The sequence below is a fragment of the Tympanuchus pallidicinctus genome, unplaced genomic scaffold (genome assembly GCF_026119805.1).
Source record: "Tympanuchus pallidicinctus isolate F22 unplaced genomic scaffold, pur_lepc_1.0 scaffold13, whole genome shotgun sequence".
Taxonomy (NCBI): domain Eukaryota; kingdom Metazoa; phylum Chordata; class Aves; order Galliformes; family Phasianidae; genus Tympanuchus; species Tympanuchus pallidicinctus.
Genome location: NW_026294648.1, coordinates 8,027,967 through 8,049,784, shown reverse-complemented (window position 1 = coordinate 8,049,784; position 21,818 = coordinate 8,027,967). Strand labels below are relative to the sequence as shown.

The 21,818-nt window shown below is 46.6% G+C and overlaps 1 protein-coding gene and 1 long non-coding RNA gene across 2 annotated transcripts; one reads left to right on the top strand and one right to left on the bottom strand.

The window, feature by feature from the left end:
* Positions 1-1,428: 1,428 nt before the first annotated feature.
* On the bottom strand, positions 1,429-20,392 carry LOC128076235 (SLAIN motif-containing protein-like). The gene is made up of 9 exons (XM_052673676.1): positions 20,261-20,392; positions 18,093-18,820; positions 12,073-12,209; positions 10,078-10,227; positions 7,424-7,564; positions 5,587-5,898; positions 4,466-4,603; positions 3,997-4,309; positions 1,429-2,567 (listed from the first exon to the last, which is right to left on the bottom strand). Exons 2-9 carry the CDS (start codon positions 18,800-18,802, stop codon positions 2,501-2,503), a joined length of 1,968 nt encoding a protein of 655 aa, XP_052529636.1. The 5' UTR covers positions 18,803-18,820; positions 20,261-20,392; the 3' UTR covers positions 1,429-2,500.
* LOC128076241 (uncharacterized) lies at positions 2,563-3,831 on the top strand. Its single transcript, XR_008204295.1, has 2 exons — positions 2,563-2,709; positions 3,614-3,831. It is a non-coding gene; the product is annotated as an uncharacterized LOC128076241 (long non-coding RNA).
* Positions 20,393-21,818: the final 1,426 nt, after the last annotated feature.

Below are 21,818 nucleotides of genomic sequence, written 5' to 3'. Positions count from 1 at the left end.
TCTGATTTATGGACCAAAAGCAGAGGGCTGTCCTTCCTCAGAAGAGAGCCATCCTCAAGTGCTTGTCAGTATCAGGCTATATTCAAAACGCCCATGACTTTGAGCAGAAGCTCATCTCACAACGAGACCCTGCTTAACTTTCTGGCTTGCTTCTGTGTTAGCCTCAGGTCTGTGTAGAAATGCCTACAGCAGCAGTTTGTTGCGTACATCTCATAGAAACAATATCACATGCCTGGTAAGATTTAACTAGGATATAATGTTGAAATATTTAAACACTTTGACTTCTTCAGAAAGCTTTACTTTTCCTCAAGTATCTGACTGAATAGTAGCAGCTGTCTCAATTTCAGAGACTGCAGAAAAGTGTCCTGCATGGAAAATGCAGACATGTTCCTACCTTTGGTGTACAGACCATAATAAAACCCTCCAACAATAGAAAAGTCTAACTGAAATGGTGCTAGTCTCTTATTTACTGTGCCAGCGCACAGAAAGGCGAGCTCAGTACAGTGAGTTTCCATCTCTTCCACCAGGCAGAAGTGTTTAAGAACCTTCAGGGCTTTAGCATGGAGCAGGGAGAAGCCTCTTTGTCTGCTAATGGTCATCTCAGGCACTTCAACAGGTGACAGGGAGGGAAGTTGGGAGAAGGAGCAGAACTCAGTCACATCTGTCTGTCTTCTCATGTTATGAGCAGTTACCTGAGTCTTCCTTTTTGTCCTTTCACTGGCTGGAATTGGTTTCAAGACTTACAGGGTATCTTTTTTTTTTTTTCCTTCCCCCAGGGTTTAGCAGTTGTTCTAAAGTGGAGGGGGGTTGTTTCAGCTTCAGGGGAATTATGGTACTCAGCTAATAGTGTAACAAAAAGAACTGTTGTTACTTGAGTTCTCATTAGCTTGCAGGTATCCCTTTCAAGAGGTAATAACTGTGGTCCCAACGTTTACACACCTGCCAAAGGCTGCTCCTGTGTAACTCTTCTCTCATCCCCTTACACAAAAAAGTCAGCTTATAGTGCAGTCAGTTCTGTGCCAGCATTATCTTCCAGGTGCACTAACTGTTCAGTAGTGGAACACATACATGAGACTAGTCTGGAGCTCATGAATTTAATACAACGATCTTTTTTAAAGCAAACACTGCAAAGAGGTCACTGCAAAGCCTAAATGGCTTCCAAGTTGCAAGTATTGCCTCACATACTTTATTTTGCTGAGGCCCCTTCTATAGAAGACATGAACTGAATGCTGTGACTTGTTTTCCTTTGGTAAAACTACCTCATTCTTATGAAATCCAAGGAGCTGAAAGATAAATAGCAATACTTACATCACAAAGCTCTGCCTATGTAAGCAGGTCTCCAGTGGAAGTCTCTTGATGGAGGTGAAAGACTGAAGGAGACTTCTGCAGCCTCGTTCCTAGCACAAAAACACTCAGAGAGGCTCACTGTTTGAGTAAGGCAGATCTATTTCAGCACCATAACATTTTATTAAACTACACTATCAAAATCACATTGATGGCAGGGAGAATGTTGCTATCAGTGCATATTTTGTGTACTAAGACAGGAGTCAGAGCCTGCAGCACTTGCTGAGGAAAAGGATGTTGAAACAGAATGCTTCATAGCCAAAGAGACGGTAGAAAAACTCTTCTACAAAAAGGAGGGCAGTTAGGGGCCAGCTGAAAGACCTAAGGGCAACGCTTCAAGTCAAATCAGTCAGGGGAGCTACCTTTTAAAGAGTTTACCTGTTACTGGTGTTTGTTAGCTTCCTCTCAGATATGAAGATGGTGACAAACAGCAGTTTCCAAAGAGCATCCCCTGTCCCTGCAACTGGCTGCTTGCAAACCCACACAAATATTGTGTACTGCTCCTTCACTTGTGAACTGTGATGCACACGCTTGAATACAACAGCTCAAAGTAGACTACAGTTATAAAAACCTGCTTTGTCTCCTAGAACACACAATAAAAATTAGCAGAAATACATACTATACAGAAGTTAAAAAAAAAAAGTTGTTTCAAACAAATATTAGAGTACACCAGGTTGAAGTTAAAAAGTCTTACTTCTAACACCTATACAGCTATTTCTAGTCTCCCCCTGCCACTGCTGTGAAACATGCCCTAGCAGCTGCTGAAAGCTGCTGTGTGGCCCAAGCAGGACACCTGGCAGCCTTGTTATGGCAAGCATCCTGAGGAGCAGGTCCTAAGAAGTTGTTTTTTGTGACAGGCCTTCCGAAGGGCTGCAATTAGAGGTTACTATGAAATAAGGCTCTTTTCAGTCCTCGTATGAAGACTCATTTCAGCAATGTGTTTGGAGCACAGTACCGCTCAGAGGACAGGCTTGTGCCAGAGTGCTGGAAGGCAAGGATAGTTTGCATTCAAGAGGAGAGGAGCTCTATATACACCAGTCCCAATGCCATGGGTCTCTCAAATAGAATATTGTTTTAAAATAACGTTCTCAAGCCCAGCCAGCTGGGGTTCTGCTTCACAGAGGTGTTTGGCAGTGCATCGGCGTTTTGGGTTGTGTCAGTAACACCCTTCCTTCCAGGAATCGTCCACAGTGCTTGGCGTGGTTTTTGCTGATTGAAGAAATCTGGTTTGGGAGACAAAGAATCACTCAGAGCTACAAGAAACAACGTTTCCATTGATTGCACAGGAATGTGTTTGAGGCTTCAGCTTACACTGGGCTTTTGCAGCAGCTGCCTTAGGACAACATCAGCACCTGCCCGCCTCAGGTAAAATGCAGCAGCCTCTCCCCTCAGATCTGCAGCTACTTCAGCAGTGACACATTTAACCTGCTGTGCTACATTATGAACACTATTGTGAGTTTTTTTCTCATGCCAGAGTCAGAATAAATACATTTTTCTGGCAAGAGTGTCTAAATACATGAAATAGCATCAGGCTGTACGCAGAGTACTGCTACAAGTTCAGCACTTACTGTGTTTTGTTTTAAAGTAGATACAGTATGGGTTAACTTGAGGCTAGAAAGGGACATCTACACATCAGGAAGTCACGATGCAATATTGCTTATCAATCTGAATCATAGATCACCAAGGTTGGAAAAGACCTACAAGATCATCCAGTCCAACCATCTGATGTAGAATCAGCTTAATTTCCCATTAAACGTTTACATTAAAACTGCACTGCAAATAGCTGTAAAAAGAAAAAGTAGCTTTTGGCAATTTGGTAGGGGATTTGCCATACGTGGGAGTACAGCAGATGGCTGGGGATGATGGAATAAGAGAACACTTAGCTCTAATGGCACAAAGCACTCCATGCATATAGTTGGTACAACCATTTTAAAGGCTGCTTTATTCCTTAAAGAGTTTACGCTCTGACTAAGGAGCAGTTGCTTTAGACTATCTACAGACTTCAGATATCCACTGTTTAGTTTTATGATTGGATACTTAAATATTTAAAGAGTTAGGAATAATTGTTCAAAACAATCCGATTGCACCACACTGAGTTAAAATACAGCCTCTCAATCAGTTCCTTGTGCAACAAGGACACAAATTACGGGTCAGGGATACTTTGGGTTCTGCTTTCAACCTTTTGAAAAGGGTATGAAGTTATTTTAATGACACAGGACAAATAACCAAGGTTTGTCCTAAGTATGTGTCTATTATACCTACTTTTCAGATTCTTCTACAAACTCACTGGGCCTTGGAAACTGTCCTAGCTAAAGATGGAGGCAAAGTCAGTCATTCGGGAAGATTATTATATTACCAGTAAAGAGAGTTCATTTTGGGAAGTATTTTGGGCAGATGCTTTCCTTTCTAAAGCCAGAGGTATGCACCAAATAAAAACATGCCATAACGTTCGTCTCTTGCACAAATAAAGTTGAGCCCACAATTCAACCATTTCCCAATCAAATGGCTTAGGAGATATAATCAGTAGCTCTGCCTCAACTCTGTGCTTATGGCTCTCTTAAAAGAAATCCAAAATGAATATTGCTCTATTAAAAAGTTTCTAATCTGCACAATAAAGGCAGAGATTGAAGCCTGCAAGGCTTGAAGTCTTACCTCTTGGACGGCGGCGTCAGCTTGCTCTTGGGCACTGAAGTTCCTCCAACAGATGTGCGTGCTTTCAGGGGTGCATTTTTTGCCACAGTGACCAAGCTTCTAGAAGTGGAACTGCCACTGGAAGGGCCTGTGCTAAGGGAAGAAGCCTGTGGCTTTCGAACTCCGCTGACAGGAGCTGTGTAACTGCAAGCTTTCACCGGCTGCCTGGGTGTTAACAGAGAGTTTGTGCATGACCCAGCTTTCATTGGTTGTCGCACTGTTAGGGGAGACTGGCCAGCACTGGAGGAATACCTGAGCTTACTGGGAGCCAGACCTAGAAACGGAATGAGAAATAACAGCTCAGTATTTTAAGAACACAGCAGGGTACTGGGCCTCTTAAGGGCCTCCGTGTTTGTCAGGAAGTTTTAAACAGAAAAAGAAAAAACCAAAAGATATCCACTACAGCAGTGTGTAGAAGTGCTGCACTGACTTGCTGATGGTTGCTGAATTCTTGAAAGTCGACTGCTGGGCACCTGCAGATCCGACTCCAAGCTGCGACTGCTTCTCACAGACTCCAAAGCTCGAAGGCTCGTCCTGGCCAGGTTGGGCATGCTGTGGCGCATCTCCTCTGAAATCAAGAGCAAGTTGACCATTGGCTGCTTCTGGTAGCAACCAAGATGTATAACAGTATGGACTACTCCTAGAAAAATCCATGCACTTAAGGTAGACAGGTGTGTAATTAATTCCAATCAACTATTCCCAATAAATAGCAGTTCTTGAAATGAACACTTCAAAAGCAATGTGCCCAGGTGGCCAAGAAGGCCAATGGCATCCTGGCTTGTATCAGGAATGGAGTGGTGAACAGGTCTAGGGAAGCAATCCTGGCCCTGTACTTGGCACTGGTGAGGCCTCACCTCGAGCACTATGCTCAGTTTTGGCCACCTCAGTACAGAAAGGACATGGAGATGCTGGAGCAGGTCCAAGGAAGGGCAACAAGGCTTGTGAAGGGCTTGGAAAATATGCAACATGAGGAGAGACTGAAAGAACTGGGGCTGTTTAGTCTGGGGAAGAGGAGACTGAGGGGAGACACTGTTGCTCTCTTCCGATATCTGAAAGGTACTTACAGGGAGAGTGAGGTTGGTTTCTTCTCACTGGTGACAGGTGGCAGGACTAGGGGAAATGGCCTCAAGTTGCACCAGGGTAAGTTTAGGTTGGATATCAGGAAACTTCTTTGCAGAAAGGGTTGTTAAGCACTGGAATAGGCTGCCCAGGGAGGTGGTTGAGTTACCGCCCCTGGATGTGTTCAAAATCCATTTGGATGTGGTGCTCAGGGACACGATTTAACAGCAGGTTGTTAGTTAGAGTAGTTGGTTGTGGTTAGACTCGATGATCTTTAAGGTTTTTTCCAACCTGAGTGATTCTATGATTCTATGATCAGACTCTTCAAGATTGTTTTTCCCTTCCATTAACATAACTGTGCCATTAAAATACAGAACACTAGTATGACTAGTCGCCCTGGCAGGAAAAAAATTATTCCACATAGTTCTGTTATCCAAGCAAAACAGACACACGTTTTAATTACCCGATGTCAAAAGCTCACGAGCGGCTCACCTTCACTGCTGGCATACTTCAGGCGGTCCTGCATCGGGCTTTGCACGGATCTCCGCGGGGGACGGATCCGAGAGGCCCTGCTATAGTCTGCACTGGAAGAAGGGGACTGACATCTGGGGGAGCTGAGCGGAGACGGTGAGTATCTGTGAGCACTGCGGTACGACAGGGAACAGTCGTAATCGTCCTCGTCCTCCAGGCTGTAGGTGTCGAACTCCTGGTCGCTGTAGGTACCCCTGCGCAGGGAGTGCAGGGAGGCGCTGGAGCTGCGGCGCGATACGGACGCTGAGCTGGAGGCGCAGTCCTGGCGGAGACCTGCAGGGGGGTCGTAATGCAGCTCCACGTCATCCCACCTCACAGCAAAATCTCCCCACCTGCGTGCAGCGCTACAGAAGCGACGATTCTGCTGGTCGTTCATCTCACTTTGGAAGGAGGCCTGGGCTGATTTAACTATCTTAGCAAAGATGTTCTCAGCATATTGGATCTCTAAGCTGGAATAGTGTCACCTGTATCAGTACTGTGTCGTCAGAGCGAAGGGTTAATATTCAAAATGACCCAAATTGCTCCTTGTGTCACATACACGAGTAGCAACACTTCCAGAGTATGCATTACTATACAAGCTGTTAGGTAAAATACATACATGAGTCTAATTTACAGCACGAATATTTTAGTGCAATTAACGTGCACCCACCTGCATTGCAACAGGTTGAAGCACAGATTTGAACTTTCGCCTTGCAAGCGAATAAATACCTGCTTCTCACTGTCTGCCTCTGCCTGGCTTCCTTGTAGCTCCTCACCCAACTGGTGCCCTTATAGAAAAAGCTTTCCTGCCTACCCAAACACAACCACTTCTTACCAGTAACTCACTCAGCAAACTGGTTGAAGGGACTTTTAAAAAAAATGAGCCAGTTCACATTCTGAAAAACTTCTTTTCTCTCTCCAAAAAGCGCTCATTGGGAGGAAAACAGAACTTCATTCTTATTTCTTGTGAATCTAATGATGAATTTGCAGAGGCCAACAGATCCAACTGCTTTGTTCCACCTCAGTCTTCAATTAGGACCTTATTCAAATCCCACTGAGGTCAACAGAAATTCCAACCAATGATTTAATGGGCCCTGAAATCCCCCCACGCTACAACACAGATGCTTTATGCCTGGATGAATTTGCAGAGCCATCTCTGAGCATTTTAATTTAAATTGTAATTTCAGCTCTTTCAGTTTTAGTACTTTCAAACTCTGGGTTTGACTCAACACAGCAGCAAACGCAGCTTGTAACATTCAGCGCTCCAGCCAGCTTGCAATGTGATTTCAGACTGCAGTCAGGCAACTTTGCTCCAAAAAGAAATAAACTTACAAGGGAAACACTTAGCTGGGTTATTTTTTCAGCTGGAACATTTCCCCAAACCTACACGTGCTGCAGCTGCATGGCTGCTCCTGTTGGCTAAGCAAGGTAACAGCAACCAGACCGGTAACTGCAGGCAGCTGCTGCCACTGCCCTGAAACACTCACAAAACACCACCTGTAGTTGAGAGGCAGCTGGGATAGAACAGTTTGAAGGCAGAAGGCTGCTGGTATGTTTAACACGGCGGGGGCTTTGGATAATATCTTCAAGACCATCCCCTGCTCTAGGAGGTTTAATCTTGAGAATGCTGCACCACTGCTAAGTTGTAAGTGGCAATTTGTGGCTGTGGACTTTTGAAAGGAAGCCCTAGCAAAACACAAACATTTCAAATGATCTATTAAACCCTTTTGTTGTTGGGGGAAGAGAAGAACAGCTGAAATGCACCTACTTTTCTCTACAATTCTAAGACTGTACCACAAAGGAAATGGCTGTCACGTACTTTCTTCCTGAAGGCGTGCCATAACCTGGACATCAGTCAAGTCCTGCAGCTTATATCCCATGGAGATGGAGTCATCAGATGTGCTCAGCTCGCTGTCCACAGAAGACTGTGAGCTCAGTGCAGAATGCATGCTTAAATAACCTGTAAGAGGGAAAAGGAAGAACAGAAGAAGCATTCAGGCATCTGCATACAAAACAAGGATGAGCAGAAGAGCATTTATCCCTGTACTAACAACCAGTGCAGTTACAAAGCTGAGGTCTGATGGAAATAATGAAGAAGTTAGCAGTGACATGAGAATACCTTGCTCAGCTTTTTAACCTGCAGTTCTAAGGAGGCAGATGGTCTTTGGGTAGGGAGAAATTTGCCACCTTCTGGACAGAAGGCAACATAGATGTTACTGCTAAGTCTGAGCTTACAAATAGTTTTTCTAAGGTCAGTATTCATTCTTTCTGCCTGTTTTGAGAAAGGGACACCTGCTGATCTAGATATTAAGCAGAAGTTGCAGGATGTGTCTGCCAGGGTGTCAGCTGGCAACCGAAGGACAAAAAGGATCCAAGAGGCTTTCACACTGCAGTACCTCAAAAATCAGTCCCACACATTGCTTCTGTAAAGCACAGTTTATGCAGGGTTACCTCTTCCTCATCCTTGAGGTTTATCTGTTTCCTTCCTCTTATCATTAACTACGCTCTCACAGTGCAAGATAGAACAGGCGACGAAACCTTTACAAAAACCAAACTGGAAGGATCTTTATCCCAGTGAAGTTTTCCATACGTCAGGCACGAGAAAGTGGAACAAATAATTTTCCTTCAGAACAGTGATGTAAAAAACCAACATCATCATCAAGTGCAGAATGCTACCTGCTAGCACTACAGTTTGAAGATGCTCACAGATGCAGAAGTAGAAAAGTAACTGTGGCATAAAGGCTGTGTGCATGGCACAATACGTGATGCCCTCCAAAGCAAGGCATTCCAGCACTGAGACTGAACTTATTACTGAGGATTGCACCTGTGGGATGCAGTATAACAAAGAACTTCAGGTGCTGCAGAAATACTTCACTCTGATAAAAAGAGGAAGGCCGATGCTCTGATGCAAGGAACAGCTAACAACAGAGCTCTGAGTGCTGAGCATCAGTTCAAAGCCAGGAGAAGGATAACACACTCAACTTGTATCAGTTCCATACCACTGCTTTGCATGGCACAGCTTGGAACAGTTGGCAGAGTTCAAATTTAGGCACTGATAATATTTGGAAACGCTCGGTGGCAACAGAAGCACAGAAAAATCACCTCCAGTAAGAAAGAAGATTGGAAAGAAGAAATTAAGAACAATTTTATAGACTGTAAGAATCCTTCATCAACTGCCTTTCAAGCGTTTCATTCTGCTGACAAAACAACATTAGTAAAAAAAAATAAATGAGTGAGAGATGTGGGGTTAAGGCAAAGTTCCTCCTGTCACATTCTGAGTGCCCACCAGAACAGCTCCCTATGGCAAAAGCAGGAGCAATACCAGGCCAACACTGAGCTCTCTGAAAGTGGAGTACACACACTGCGCGTAGAAAAACTGCCAGGAAAAAAAATCCAAGTTTCCTGATACCAACCAACCTCACAAGAAAGACAAGGAACCTTTCTTTTAGTACAGATAAAAGAAATGGATTTAGAGCTTTTTCCCCAGAGATTTCAACTTGTGAACATAACCAGGTGCAAGTGCATCCTTCTGTTTACAAAACAGAGGCCAACGTTCATTTCTATTTACAGCAGATCTCCTGCAGCTGGGAAAACACATCTGCAAGGCATTGCGTTGTTTCAAAAAAGATTTGTTCAACATCAAGTTTCAAGCCTGAATCTGTTAACATGCTTTGTTTTTAAACATGCAAATTAGGATACAGTGATCCCACAAAGGGAAAGAGAAGAAAAAACAAGGAAGATTCTTTTGATAAGGAGCCAACAGGCAAAGCTTTTGGACTTAAACAGACCGTGAACTGCATCAGGATAAATGGCGCTCCTTGACAGAGCCTACATGGACCCTTCAGGCAGCAGCTTACAAGCAAATGCAGCCTAGAGGCCAAGGCATTGAGGAGAAGCTTTGTTATTTTAGCCAATGCAGCCTTTCAACAGGAATTTTGTTGGAGTTGCCTCTGAGTTAGGAAATCCTACTCCAAACACAACTAAGTCTGATGGAGAGCTTTTGCAGTTTGCCTTTAGTTGTTCACTCACCCCATATGAAGACTTGCCCTGGAAGCTGTGCCTTCTCTAACAAAGCACAGGGCTTCTTTTTTTGTCGCCCACATTAACCAATGTTTTCAAAAGAAGCTTCGTAAGCTTTAGAAAATAAAACACACACACACAAACCCAACCAGAATCCAAGTTACTTTATATAACTAATACCTACATACCATAACATTACTCAAGACCAAAGTGGGTCAGTTTAAAAATATATTAAATGCTCTAAAAACAAAACCACAATATAGCTACAAGACGTTTAGCATGCAAGGAGGTTTTCTCCCACATAATAGATGAAATCTGGGTAAGAAAGCAAATTAAAGTGAGAAAACCCCATGGGTGGACTTACAGCTCTTGACAGTTTTTCCCTGTGTCCATTAGTAACACTCCTTGCATTTTAAACACCACAGGTTGCACTGCTCTACTGTCATGCCATACCTGAGCTGCCACAGGTTAGTAGTGCTTTGTTAGTCGATTTGAGATGCCCAGGAGAGTTTAGTGCATTGCTACAGGAGCCTGTCTCTGTATTCAAATTATGTGCACTTGGTGAGGCCAGAGGACTGCAATACAGGTTTTTCCATCTACTGGCTAGAAGGAAAAATACAGAAAAGCCACAAAGGTTATCAAATTGTGTTTCAAAACAAACAGTAAAAGATAAAGAAAGGCATAAGGTCAAACAAGATTATTAAATGTCGTAGAAGACGGGCTTGGACTGAGGCTTCCTGCTGGCAGCAGGCAGAAGGCGCGGGCAGCAACACAGCAGCCCTTCCCTCGGCCTCCTCTCCCCTTTGCTTTGTTCTGACACATTTGAAGAACTCCAGGAATAACTTCTGACAGACTCTGCTTTGAAGATGTTCCACGTTCCTGCAAGTTTCAGTGCTGGTCTTCGAAGGCGGCTGTTTTCATAAACACCCATCACTGCTACACCTTCCTTTTAAAGAGCATCACTGAGCTTTATGTTTTATTTTGAATTCCTAACGACAGAATCAAAAACATCAAACCATAAAAAACGGCGACTTTAGATTAAAAGGAGAGCAAATGAGTGTGAAAAACAACCATTCTGAAACATTCATTCAGTGCAGACACTTGCATGCGAGTTACAGAAACACTCCCAAAGGCAGGCAGCAGAGCTGGGCACGTCCATGCTCACTGAATGTGGAAATGTGCAGCTGCAACACTCAGGTAATGATTCTCTATGTGATCTGCATGTTTCCAATTGCCCACCACACCCTCGCAATGAGGAGAACAGTAGCAAGGAAAATCAATGAGAGTTCACTATATGAGCAGCTGTAGGTTCCCCTCTGCTAACAAATATTGTTTTAGTTAAAAAGGAGAGGGTCTGCCAATAAAGCCCAACACATTTCGGTGAGGAAGCAAAGAGTTAATCAAATGAGTTCTCATTTAAATTGTTAAGTGCAGATGTTTCATAGAAGCAAACGAAGTTTGAGAACAAACAGTGGTCAGTTATCTTAAATCAGGAATTTCAAGGCTAAGCAGCTGCCTGTACAGGAAAGCTGTATGGTAGAGAAAGATGCACAACACAGAGACGTGTTATTTGCTCTCTTTAGCCCCATCAGTGCCTTGGTTATCTGTGATTCAGCTCAGTGCAGCTTTAAATTCAAACCAGGAGCATATGTGAAAAGACAAAGGTGGGATTACCCGCCAGATGTTTTCCAGGTGATGTACTACAGACACGTAGAAATAAAACAACCTCCTCCCCTGTGTAATGGGGTAAACTATGCATCCATTCATCCAAGAGCTTTTAGAGAGAACATGGGATTGATCCTTCTGTGCTCTGGGAAACATCTGTGCACCCCATTTTAGGGGATGGTAAAACTGGAGGAAAGAATGTGCCCAACTCACACCATTTCTTCAAGTTACAGATTTTAATACTTCTTTATCGTAAGTTCTCAGCATCAGACAACTATTTTACCCAGGTAATAACATAAGAGAAAGCAAAAATGATCAGCACTGGAAACACTCAGCCACACTAGAACTTTTTACATAGAAAAGAAAGCTTTAATAATAGATTTAAGATAATCACCCCAAAACCACACTTTTTCCTACATGTTTTTATATTCAAGGTCTCTAAGTATCAATGGGCCTCAGTTAGGAGTTTGAAAACTGAAATGTCTTTCAGTGGTTTTAGGGTTTGTACATAAAAAGCAGCACAGAGGCAAGACACAAGAGCGAGGCTGAGCAGTCTATCACTTGTAATCAACACGACACTGTTTACAGAACAAACTCTTACCTTCACCAGCTGATAGGGTGTCACGCAGTGCTGTACAAACACACAGCAAGAGCACAACAGCCCAGCGTGCCGCCTCCACACATATCCTGCAGTGAGGTGACCGCAGACTTCGCGTCTCTTATTTTATTGCTCCTCAAGGACAGAAAGCAGGCAGGTGGAAATGAAAGCCGTGGTTTACATACCTTGGTCCAGCCTGCTGATGAGAGTCCGGCAGGCGGTTTCTGTCTCAGGGCAGGGATTGTCCAGCACCTGCCGGCACCACAGCAAAGGCGAGCCTGTCTTCTGATGGACAACGGATTTCCTCGGGGACACATACAGCCTTTGGGAGGACAGGAACAACGCTCATTAATTAACTCACACACCAACCTCAGGAGAAGCGCTTACAGAAGCGACAGAAAAGTTATCCCAACTAAGAGGGAAAAGATTAAATTGCAAACTGTGACCCGGAAAGCAAATTGATCGGCATGGCCGCTGAACTCTAAATTAGAGACTGCTTCACAGAGAAATACGTGCACAGCTGCCAAAAGGCAAGGTTCAAGCCTAGCATGCTAAACTACTGCTGAAACTAAGTTGTTGAGCACCCATTTCCATTTGGCTTGCTGGCCATCATCTGTCACCCCTTCCTTCAGCTCTCCCACCCAAAAAACACGTGTGAATGAGATGACAAAAGCTGGTAAGGGTGAGGAGCTAATTCCATCTTCTTCATCTTCTTTTAGCAGCCTAACTGCTTTTAATGGTTTGTTTGTTTAAACACACATGCACACAAAAAAGGCACAGCTCTGTACTGGGAAAGACCATTTAATTAAAAGCTTTAGAGACCTTTGAACAATTAGAAAGTAGAACTTGGAGTATACCAACTTTTCTTTTGTAGGCTAAGCTTCTGACAGCTGTAATGTACCTAGCATCGTTTTGCACATACAAACAGGATAAGCCTTATGTATAACCAGATCTAATCAGCTTACGGTCTTGGATGACTTACAGCTGATCACCTGTAAAGCAGCACCTTAACCATGTCGGAAGCACACAGCTTCTCTCTCGAAATGCCATGAGGTGAGCTCCCTGCACGCCTGCACACACACTGACTTCGCCATCAGAGTCCCACCCAAACAGCCCTAATTCAGTCTGTGCAGCCACAGCTCACCCAGGAGTTTGTCTGCACCAAACTTTACGTAAAACCACACGCAAAATAAAAACAACTCCAAAAGCTACTTTGCCATCGACAAAGGAAATGCTGAGAAACGTCAACACGAAGATTCCTGTATGTACAGCACTGTCTTTTATGACAGACCTCAAAAGCAGATCTTGCTGTCTGTGTACCAAGCAGGCATTACAACTGCTCTGACTGAATAAAAGAGAAAGAAGAGCTCTCTCCCTGGGTTTATTTCACAGTTCAGACTGAAAAAGCAGCATAAAACCAAAAAGAGGCCAGCAGCCTCCTTAGGGCAGGGCAGGTCACACTGCTCCCTGCTTATTTTAGATTATGGGAGAGAACCTTGCTCCACTTTGGGAAGTCCTCACACTGCTCCACTCCTCCTCAGAGGTTTCTCGTCGTGATGCTTCTCCCCAGGAGCACAGCAGCTGAGAATGATGGCACCTGGAGCAGAGCAGAGCAGCCCATCCTGCAGGCAGCCAAGGGCTCATTCCTCAGCTGACAGCTCTATTGGCCACAGATGGTCTCACTTATAAATTAACTAAACTCAATTAAGTAAGGACAACTCCATTTTTCAGAGCACTGCCAGGCAATTTATAGATGTCTTCTGAGGAATCCTGGCTTGATTTCAGTGTCAGTTTTGCTCTTTTCCTTTTTAGCAGCTCTGGGAAGGCCGTAAGTTGCAAAGCCCAACACAAAACTCAGAAAGGGACACTGAGCAAATAGGCACAGTTTGATATATATCAGGATTTGCTTTGTAATTCATCAAATATCAGTGAGATTTTCTACTGTGCCTATAAAGAAATCCTTGGGCAATGCATGCTTAGTTCATCCTCATTACTGCCCATGTTTTCCTGTTCCATATGAAGTATGCTGTGAAGTGCACCTTTGGTAAGGGAAAGGCACTTAGTTGTGCAGCCAGCACAGTGTGAGATTCTGCACAATTCACAATATGCAATATTTGCAACGTGCCAGCTCACTACAAGGAGAAAATCCTCCAGAGATTTTTCTCCTGGGGTTCGCTTTGCAGGAGGCTGGATGAAGCTACTAACCACTCTCAGCTGATTTTGAACATAGCACCTTAAAGAACAGCCTCAAGAATCTCAGAAATACCATTATGGCAACCTTCTGAAATTGCACACTTTGCTATGAAAGCTTCCTCACACTTTGGCAACACATCAGTTCAATTATAAGAAGGCAAGCCAGCAGTGATTGCACATTAAGGTCAGAGCCATACAGAGCATTTACACCAGTCCAAATGCAGACTGCAAGAGAGAATTAAGACTGCAGAAAGAGCTGTGACCAATTGATTTCTAAGTTAAATCGGAAACAAAACGGATCTCAGTTGTTACAACACACCTGGTTTATTACACATCACCTGCAGCAGCACCAGCTGTAGCTGTTCCAAATACACTACACACAATAGCCATCTGGGATGCAAGGAGAACCTGAGGTAGCTAAATACATTCAGAACAATGGAGATGTTGGTGCACCTTCTAGGGTACACCTAAATTTCTCTATATCACGTGTAATTCAAGGCACTCACGTTCTGCTCCTTTCCATGACAGCCTTTGGAGATTCAGACCTAGCACTGTGCTCCTACTGTTCCAGCACCAAACCTAACACTGCTGCCAAACAGAAATGCCAATAACAGCAGTGAAAAAACACTGTCCAGGTGTTGAGAGAAGAGAAACAGGAAAAGAAAGGAGAAAAGTCCTCACACAAAACAGCTCAATTCGCAGTGTGAGCTTTCATTCCCAAAAAACAGCATCTGCAGAGGGAAACGAACACTGCGTAGCGAATCCCAGAAGAGGCACTGCTTCTTTGAGTCTGTCTGGTGAGTATCTGCTGGTCAAAACACTGAAAATCGAGGCACGAAGGCAAAGCAGCTCTGAACGCTGTGTTAGTTTCATGTCCTGACGAGAGTCTGCAAGGCAGCGCGGGATGCTGTGAGCACTGCACTGCAGCACCGCCACGGCACCAAGCAGCTCCTGCAGCTCTCATGCAGCACATCTGTCCTTGTGCCGTGGCAGTGCATGAGAGCAGACAGCACAACTGCCATCAGAACAGCTTCCTGCAGCTAAGCAAAGGCACATCGCGTTGTTAAAACAAGCCAGGCAAGGGGAAATGTTCCTAAGTCATCAACGCGTTAATGCAATAGAGGCAACTGATACAGCTAAAAGTACCCCAGCAGCTTGTCTAAAGTCTGAAAAGCTTGCAAGTTCCTGCTGCTAACTCACGCACTTTATGGCAAAGAAGGATCACAGAACTACTGCACGGCCTCTGGAACGTACTGAGCGACTGCAGCTCTCCCCCAGCCCTGTCCCCAGGGCACTGAGTTGGTGCAACACCTGAACTCTGCACTGGAATCACACCTCCATTGGAAGGAACGTCTTCCAGAGCTCTCCCATGGCTCTGTGATGTAAAAGCAGCTGACAACAACACCCCCATTCAAACAGGAGACAGCAGGGAGCGAAAGGCACAGCTTGTTTTCAGCTGAAATTCAGGATATGGGGAATGGAAACCCTGCAAGGCGCAGACATAACAGCCAGACAGGGGTTCCCAGAAGAACATACTAGGAAGACTGCCCAAAGGCCCATCTTACACTTGTTCTTCATCCTGATGGCTAAATGAATGGATGCATGGAGGAGGCGTTGCTACTCATTCCAGAAATGGAAAAACATGGGTCAAAAAGGACAGGGGTAGAAATAGCCCAATCCAGAAAGCAGAAAGAGTGGAGCCTGACCTCTTCAATACTTCTACCATTTGTTTCTCCCTTTTGTGCAAAGTCACACTCACAGAATCACAGAATTGTAGGGGTTGGAAGGGACCTCCAGAGATCATCGAGTCCAACCCCCACAGGAATGTTTCGTGTTTCAGGGGTGGCTGGAATCCGAATTATCCTACTGCAATTCCAATCAAATTGGAAAAGCAAGGGACCATTTGCAAAGCACAGAACAGGCAGCATGGGAACACATAATAAAATGCCCAACACAAACCATGGCGTGAAGAACAACGAGCTCCGTTCACAGACAAAACACAACGCAGCCGTTACACACAGAGAGCCGGCGGGGATGAAAACAAGGCAGAATCTGCCTGCCTATCTGGTTAGCTCCCCTCTGCCCTCCCACAGCTGGGGAGCTGACGTGCAGAATGAGGAACGGGCTGGAAACCAATACGGGGCAGGGCCCAACGCAGCCAGCAGCACACGATGCCCACGGCTGCCGGATTGGCTTCGGGGAGATTTACAATTTTGAACAGCTATTTGAGAAAGCGACCTGAGGAAACAAGTCAAGGGACAGAGACCCAGCAGTACTGAGTTACAGTCACGGTGTGCAGCGCCCTACCTCATGTTTCACCCGTCCCACCCATCTGTATGTTACACGAGGCAAGCCCTGCCGATGCCCTGCAGTTATGGGAAGGTGGGGCGGCCAGAAGGACAGTGCTGGTACAGCTGTGGTAGGGATGGCAGAATGCAAAGCCACCGTCAGCTTCCCAGATACTGCCCGAAGTCAGAACTACCCACGTACACACGATGCGCTTCAATCGCAGCTGCAGCTTCTTTCCTCACGTGTAATATTTTAATTGACTGCCAAAATAACAATACAGTAAGCTGCTCACTCTGACTAATGCACTGCCTGACATATCTGGTTATTGCTGCTGTCCAGGCTGTGCAAAATCCCACCAATCAGCAAAGCCACCTTATTAAAGTTGCTCCTAAATCCGTCAAGCATTCGGGGTTTTCTCTTTAAATAAAAAAAGCCCACAGACCCACTGCTATCTGGCTCCTGCTGACAGGACCCTGTGCGGATCTGCCAGTGCACGAGATGTTCATAAGAGGAGAATGTGAGATATTCAGCAATAAGCACAGACCTTCACTACTGACTTTATGTACATTAGCTCCCACTTTCACATTCGATAGAGAAGAACATAAGCCACCAACTCAAGAAAAGATCAACCAACTCAATGGCTGCACTGCCCAGCATTTGCTGCCTGGACAGATCTCCAGCTGTGCCTGCTTTCTTTGTCAAGACAACCGAGTTCTGACTGCCCAGGAGAAAAACCACATTCATCGATTTAGAAGAGCACTTCTAACTTAACACATTCCTTTCCAAAACTGATGCTGAAAATAAGTCTTCCCTCATCTTGACATCAGAAAAATACTTGCGCCTGGTTTTGAGTAAAATTTGCAATTCAGATTTGAGCTGACATCATTAAGTTACCGAGCTCTATTCCATCTACAAACAAAAGATTATCCTCAAAAGAGCTAACAAATTTTTTTAGCAACCAATCAGGAATGCTGTCTTCACTGCCAGATTCACCTCCAGCTGAATAAGCGGGAGACACAATTTGCAGATCCCTGAGGCTATCCTAACAAACTCTTAATTTTCAGAACTCTGGGTAAATCCTTACACCGCAGCTTCTGCACAGGAAGGAATTACTCTCAAACTTCAGCTAGCTTTGGCAGGGCACTGGAAATTCATCTGCTGGTTTATCAAACAGGCTCTAACCGAGGCAGCTGGCAGAGTCCCACAGAGTGAGGGCAGTTAAGGATTACATCATTGATCTGTTTCAGAAGACGTCTGTGAACAAAAGAAACCAGCTAACTGCAAAGAAACCAGGTTCAGGAAATGGAAGCGTGTTGTCCTCTTAGATTCTACCAAAAGGCAGCTTCCCAGCGTTCTGAGCTGGCTGTATTAACAAATCCTTATTTAAATACAGCATCTGATGCTTATGCATAAAAAGATTAAAAATTCACTGCATTATCCATAAAGACATTAACAGGGAAAGGAATTTTTACACGCATGCTTCAGCAGCTTAAAGGGGAAAAGTTCAGCCTTGTAGCTCAACACATTTAGGGGAAAAAACGTTCCGGAACAGTGGTCTTAAAATAAGAACAATCAATAATGAAGTTGCATTCTTGCTGCTGAAATCAAAGCGGTCTGTAGGAACCACATGATATCTTATAATAAAGATTGCATGTTTAACCCTTGGAACTCACCACTGCGGCACTGCAAACCCTACCTATTACCAAAGTTTCAAAATACATACCAGCTATCTTCTTCTTCATTGCAGTTCTCAAGTTCCAGCACTTTCACTTCATCCAGAGCCGTGTTATTCAAAAGGCTTTCTATATCTCCACATTTTTTGTTGGGATTTTGTTGGCTTGTTTTAACCGTGGGCTCAGTACCTGCAATGACCAGGTTCCCCATCAGCTCCGTGCTATTACTCCTATCCACACGTGACGAACACCTCACGTTATCATCAGTCTTCACCTCCACCTTACACGTGTCAGACGACAGCTCCCCAGGGGCACTGAGGCAACCGTACTGCGTTTGGGCACCTATGTCTTTTTTGAAGCAGTTGTTCTCCCCCTCCTCTTTTCGGATTTTGCTCAATTTGCTGTGCAGATCTGCCATGATTTGCAATTCTTGCTTCTCGGCCATGGCGTTGATGCTGTTGTTGATTTCCATCCCGTTGAGCCCAGAGTCGTGGTTATCCACGCCGGCGCGCATCTCGCTCTGCAGCGCTGTGCCAAGCACGCTCCTGCGACTCCTCGTCCTCAGGTGCTGGTTCTGGATCTCCAGCCTCCTCACCAGCTCCTGCAGCTTCCGCACCTCCTCCAGCTCCGGGCCCACCTCGCCGGGCACAGGCTCTGTGCCGGGGCCCATGGCGGAGCTCTGCGTCGGCCCTCGCCCCACGTCAGGCTCCAGAGCACGGTCCTGCTGTATGAGCGGGGCGCTCCCAGGAACCACCATCATGTGAGACACACTGCTTCGCTGCGAGACAGGAAAAACACGTCAAGCCTACAGAAACGTGCGCAGTATTGCAAAGAAATGTGACTTGAAAGCCAAAAAATGTCAACTTTCATAAGAATAAGCAAACTGAATTGAAAAACCTAGCAAAAAAGAACAAATGAACGCCTTTTAGGAGGAAGTTTTTCACACAGAGGGTGGTGACGCACTGGAACAAGTTCTCCAAGGAGGCTGTGGATGCCCCATCCCTGGGGGGATTCAAGGCCAGGCTGGATGTGGCTCTGGGCAGCCTGGTCTGGTGGTTGGCATCCCTGCACATAGCAGGGGGTTGAAACTAGATGGTCACTGTGATCCCTTTCAACCCAGGCCATTCAATGACTCTATGATCCTAGAACATAACACCTTTAAACACACGCACTAATTATTTTACCCAGCTCGGATGCTCTGCTGCAAATCAGAGCAGATAAAAGGACGCCGATTTAATCACGCACAGCAGTTCAGCTTCCATCTGTTTACAAGTGAAACACACGAGAAAAACACCGACCGAGCAAAGTCAGGAAGCACAATTAGCAAAGTACTGACGTCAGATAATGACAGCACGAAGCAAGCGGCAAAAACAGCCTTTGTTCGCTCCCAGGTTTCCCCTGCAGAAACACACACACACACACACACGACGTTTGCAGACACAGCGGTGAGCCGACACAGAGCTGCTCCCAGCGATGCCTACGGACAGGAGCCGAGCGGAGCTCAGCACCGCCGCTATTTTACCGGCACGTTCTGCCCCTGCAAGCCGAGACGGAGGCAACTGCTCTGATGCCAACACAGCAACAAAACCACGGGTAAGCAAATCGCAGCACGGATTGGGTATCCCGGTAAGTTTTACAGGGGGAAGCCATCTCTTCGATCGGCTGTGCCGGCCGGGGAGCGTGCCAGAGGCTCGGCTCAAGCTGCGGACGCGCTCGTGCTGCGCGGAAGCCACGAGGTGCCGCGTTCAGCTTCACGCACCGAGCGACTGAGCGAACAGCGATTTTCCCTTTCCCCGGCGATCCACGAGAGCCCTCGGTCTCGATACGTTTCCGAACCGACTCCTCCCCGAAAAGCCCCGGCTACCAGAGGAGCGAGTGGCGCACAGCCCGGACCGCAGGGCTGCACGGGCTGACACGCCGCTGCCACCGCAGCACGCGGCCCCGCGCCGCCCGGCTGACAAAGGGAGCGGCGGGAGACAAACCGGTCCGCGCCGAACGCCGTGACGGACCGACCGACCCCGCGGCGAAGCGCCGCTCAGCGGGACAGCCGGGCGCCGCCGGCGGGGGACCGAAGGGGCGCGGGGAACCGGCGCCGCGGGGAGGGGCCGCCGCGACGGGCAGGGGCGCGGGCCGGTCCTACCCAACCGAACGGAACCGGGCCCGGCCCGGCCGAGCCCGAGGCTCCGGCGCCGCTCCCCTCCCGCCCCCTCGCACGTACCTGCGGGCCGCCGCCGCTCCTTCCTCCGGCGACGGACGGAGCCCCGCTGCCGGGCGGGAGAAGGGCGCCGCCGCCGCGCGCGCATTCGGGCCTCGGCCACGCCCCCTGCCCTCCGCCGGCGCGCGTGCGCGGGGCTGAGAGGAGCGCGGGACTGAAGGGAGCGCGCGGCCGCGGCCCCCGCGGGGATCCCGGCGTGCACGCGCCGTCCTGCGGCCCCTAACGGGGTTCCCTCGGGGGGATGGAGGACGGGGCCGCGGCTGGGGGCCGTTTCCGTGGCGGCGAGCAGCGCTTCTTGGGGCCTTCGTGTGTGCTTGGGTGGTTCCACGCGAAAACAGTGAACGGCACTTGAGATGCAGGCGAGCCGTGGCTTTATTAGAGGTGTGTGCTGATGTTACATCATTGCTACGGACCGCACAGCGCCAAGGAGGTGGTGCAGAACACACAGCGGGTGAACCTGCTCCCCAGCAGGCCACAAACCCACCAGCTATTGCCAAATACAGCATTTCCACAGATCAGCTTCTCGAAGGCCATCCATATCCGTAGGCCTCTTACCATCTCCTAACATCCTAATAACACAGAAATGGAGGCAGCCCACACGCTCTGCTGTTGTTGGGCCTCTTGTTGTGTGTAGAACGGAGCGTCAGGATTCCCCATCAGGCTTTCAGGTCCGGCTCTGAAGCTTGCCGTTAGCTGGGCTGTTACCATTTCAGCTGGAGTTCCCCTCCTGGAGTGCTTTTAAGGTCATGCTTACAGTCTGCTTAAATAAATGGTTGTGGCCTAAAATAAAGCTATGGAGCTTTAGTGGAAACACTAACTTGCTAAGCTTTTGCATGCATGCCAGCTTCCATCACTAAGAGCATAAAGAATTACCTGTCTTACAATAGTCTGCTTAGAGCTTTTGCCATCCCCTGTTGGCATGTAAGAGCTACTACAGAACTGGTGTTTTGCAAACATTCCTAATGCTTTAAAAGAGAGAAAAGTAACCCTGTAGGCACATTCAGAGCCGTACATCTAAGGCACAGAGCTTCCAGCTTCCAGTGTTCGACTTTCCTAATCTCTCAGCATCTGAACTAAGGGCTAAAATTATGCAGCTCTGACTTTTAGAATGTACAGCACCTGCTAGAAGGTCAGTTTTGTGAGTGAGCATTTGTGATGTAAATAAGTTACAGCAATAAAAGGGGCATTGCAGCAAGCCTTGGAGATGGGGGAAAAATCAGATTTCAGTTAAGCAGTGATCCTTGTCGGGAGAGCCAACTGAGATACTGATTCTCTGGCACGTGTCGTATGGCCACTGGACACCTACCATCAGAGGCCGAGTGATCACTCTTTCACTTGGTAGTTTATCTTCCCCAACAGACAGCAGACACACTAACTGCTGGAGGAATTCACTAGGGAGTAGGAAGAGAAGGGAAATTAAAGCTGACACACTAAAAAGTGAATGGAGTGGGTCTGCGAGTGCTCCTGAAAGGCCGTGGAAAGCATGCTGAAATCAGGCAGAAGCTTTTTCGAGGCAAAATTTGGGGGGTGAAAGAAGCAGAAATAGGCTTTGCTACCAAAT